Source organism: Notothenia coriiceps, unplaced genomic scaffold (assembly GCF_000735185.1).
Source record: "Notothenia coriiceps isolate Sejong01 unplaced genomic scaffold, NC01 NC01_scaffold00031494, whole genome shotgun sequence".
NCBI classification, from domain to species: domain Eukaryota; kingdom Metazoa; phylum Chordata; class Actinopteri; order Perciformes; family Nototheniidae; genus Notothenia; species Notothenia coriiceps.
Window position 1 is genome coordinate 87736 of NW_011364195.1, and position 3697 is coordinate 91432.

The 3697-nt window shown below is 41.7% G+C and overlaps 1 protein-coding gene across 1 annotated transcript in view; it reads left to right on the plus strand.

Moving 5' to 3' along the window:
* The first annotated feature begins 231 nt into the window (after window positions 1-231).
* Window positions 232-3697, plus strand: part of LOC104960044 (dedicator of cytokinesis protein 4-like) — an 8513-nt gene continuing 5047 nt past the window's right edge. The window contains exons 1-5 of the mRNA XM_010787991.1: window positions 232-236; window positions 674-731; window positions 1405-1460; window positions 2092-2188; window positions 2782-2930. Of these exons, the coding sequence (XP_010786293.1) occupies window positions 232-236; window positions 674-731; window positions 1405-1460; window positions 2092-2188; window positions 2782-2930 (365 nt within the window). The remainder of the gene's footprint in view (window positions 237-673; window positions 732-1404; window positions 1461-2091; window positions 2189-2781; window positions 2931-3697) is intronic.

Genomic DNA, 3697 nt, shown 5'->3' on the forward strand with positions numbered 1-3697 from the left:
TCTAAAAGAAGATTCTAAATAGAATCGGAGGGATGAAACGCCGGGTTACGTATTGTAACCCTTGTTATATTAACACAGGCGGAGCCCTCTACTGGACTCTATGGGTACTACCTTATCATGCAAGCAATCACCTACTGAGATTTCTATAGACGTAGCCGGCCCCGGGGCNGCTGGGATTTAGTCAAAAAGCATCAGGCACTAATTTGGCCTGAGCCCAGATTGGAGTGTCTAATGGCGTGTGAAAACAGCTAGCACATGCAAGCTGCATCTTTCTCTACCATTTTTTTTTCTACACCTACGAGGACAAATAATAGTGAGGCGTTCAGGTTTCACGTGTTTCTCCCCCCTCACTCTGCTGTGGTCACTGCAGACAGCTCAATGCTCTCAAGTGCTTCTATGACTAATCTAAAAAACCTAAAGGCGTTGACATTTTTATTGGCAATGGATGTCTCCCTCCTCTTTCCACATGACAGAACAAAAACATGTCTGTGGGGCTTGTTATGACATTTTCTGTACATTATTTACAGCTGTCGTAAGATCGTCACTAAATCACACACCATCTCTCTCTCACACACACATGCATCAATAATACAGTAACAGAGCTCTGCAGTCTACGCTATCGATGAAGATTCTCACCTGTGTTATTCATTGTGACTTCCTGGAAATCAAAAAGTTTCTTTGTCTCTGCAGGCTGGTTCCGAGGATTCATCCTGAAGAATCCAAATGTCAAGGTGAGCCAATGTTTTCAGAGTGTGTGTGTTTTGCTTGTCTTTAGGATACACTCATTTGTAAATGAGTGATATTGTTTAATTCTTTCATTTGATGACTAATTCTGGTGTTATCAAAGACACTGGCTGTATTTAGTTAGTGTGTCGACATAAGATTTGACATTTTATACTCGCCTTCTGACATCTGAAAATCATTTTAAAAAGTCTCCCCATTAAGACACCATTACACCTTTATCTGCTTAGGAATAACAACCCTGTCCGTGCTCAACAAACACCGACCAATTAAACCAAACTGACCGTAATAGATGTGACTTTTAAAAACTGTTGTGCCGGAGAGCATGTGATAAGTGTGTGTACAGAGTCTCTCTGTGTGCGAGGTGTATCCTCAGATACTTACCTTCTGCTTTGATCTCTTCGAGTCAATAGGGAGCAACTGCAGTTTATTAGCGTCAAACAGTACACACACACACACACACACACACACACAGACACACACACACACAGACAGACACACACACACACAATCTTTTTTTGTCTCCTACATCCCAATGCTCTGCTTTTATCTCTTTGCGTGCTCCCCTCCTTCTAACCCACAAACACACTTTATTGATTATGTGCATCTTTAGCGCATGAGTTTAAACATCTTTTCATTAACCTGAATCTCTTCTCTTCTAAGGGAATCTTCCCGTCCAGCTACATCCACTTGAAGAATGCCCACGTCAAGAATAAAGGGTAAGAGATGTTTTTTCTCAACTTTTATTCCTTTGTGTCGTTTCGGAGGTTTAACCCTACGGTGGCCGACAGGTGCAAACACACTGCAACGGCACAAAACACTCACAAAACATTAGTTTTTCAAACGAACACAAATGTGCCAAAACACATGCAAATGAAAGTTCACCAACTTGAAAACACATGCGCAATATTTAAAAAACATTCACCAGCCTGACAAAACATGTGCAACATTAACTAAAAGCTGCTGGTTCACATTTGGGGATTATAAAGTTAGCCAGCTGCCACTGTTGTCAGAGTTAGTCCGATTTCTAATTGTAGGTGTTTTGTCAGTATATTTGAAATGACTAGCTTAGCTGATCGCTAGCCAGTCAATAATATCATGAGATCACATTGTTAAACAAAGCGTTAGAATCCCTGAAGTGCTCCGGTCCCAGCTGTGTGCATCACTTTTGAGTGTCCCATGGTTTCTGTTGTCTTTTGATATTCTTGCAGCGTTCAAGTTGGTGAACATTTTTCCTGATTTGCACACATGAGTTTTTTTAATTTGAATCTTTTTTGAAACTGCAGTGTGTCTACCCGAATGCAAAACGTTTTGTGCCGCTGTATAATCCTTATGTGTGTATGTTTGTAGGCAATTTGAGACCGTCATCCCTGTTGAAGACTCCGTCATCACAGAGATGACGTCCACGTTGCGGGACTGGGGTGCCATGTGGAAACAACTCTATGTGGTAAGAACACACACACACACACACACACACACACACACACACACACACACACACACACACACACACACACACACACACACACACACACACACACACACGCACAGACACATGCTCACAGTTCCCATTCATTTAAATATCACTAATAAGAACACACTGCCCTTTTAGGTTTTTCGTGAAGTGAATTAATTCGGGCCTTGGTAGTTAAAAAGCCGTAAACAGTCGCTGGTTTTGTTTCACACACATTCATTAGTTGGATTTGTTGTGTGTGTGTGTCCTATTAAGCTATCTGGGGTGCTGATTAAATTGAGCTGATGAATTCTCGCAGATCAAAGTGTAACATTTGTGGCGATGAGCAGCAGGACACTGAAGCTAATTTGCACAGATCCATTTCCCCGTCTGCTTCTTCCTCCAAATGTCTGATTCTTCGTTTTCATTCGTTTTATTTGGGGGGGGCTTGAACGTGACCGTACATTTTCATTTTACTCGTCTTCCTCATCCATTCTTGTCAATTTCCTTTCAATCACCCCCTTTAAATGCATCACTGTGTTTTTCCAATTTTTGTATTCCTCCTTCTCCGGCCCTCCTTTCCACAGAAGAATGAGGGGGATTTGTTCCATCGGCTTTGGCACGTGATGAATGAAATCCTGGACCTGAGGAGGCAGGTGCTGGTCGGCAGCCTCACCCATGACCGCATGAGGGACGTCAAGCAGCACATCACGGCCAGATTGGACTGGGGCAACGAGTGAGTTGGATTGTTCCGTCTCAGAGCACCATATCTGTGCTTTTATGCTTGTTTTGCTCCGTTTCAGGGCATTAATCATTCATCAGTTAATACTACAGTAGCTTTAGGATTGGTTTTCTACCCTCTCCTCAACCATTGGATTTCACTCACCTTTTTATTGTGTTTTATGAAAATGTAATGTCATTGACACCAGGAGAAAGCAGCAGCAATCAATCCCAGGTCGGACGTTTTTTTTGGTTCGATGTTGTTGAAAGTCATTGGCTGAACCAGAACCACCGTTTTCCTTTTGGTGCATTCATTCAAGAATTCTGATATCAGGGATGAATGCACCACTAATAAAACATCCTCACATCTACTAATCAGATGATAACCCTGTATCTTGTCCAAATAAAAATAAACAAAATGTTCACTGTGAGGGATTACCTGCAGTCAGTTAAAGATATATATTTCTTATTTTTGTAATTAGAATGTACCTCCCGGAAAGGACACGACACGCCTGTCGCATGATTATTAATCAAATAAAGCATATTTGTAGTAAATGACTAAAAGCCCAGGGTGGTCTAATAACAAATTGGCACAACTAAAAGTGATTTAATTTCACAAACACTGAAATAATAGAGAATATCTCATATAGCAGTTACTCTGAGCCGGAGCGCACTGCAACACTAACTCATGTCTTCTTATTTCTCAAACTCTCCTTGCTACTCTGTCTTTTGTTGCCACCTACCATCCCTGCAGGCTCACTCCTGCTCACTAAATCAGGTTTC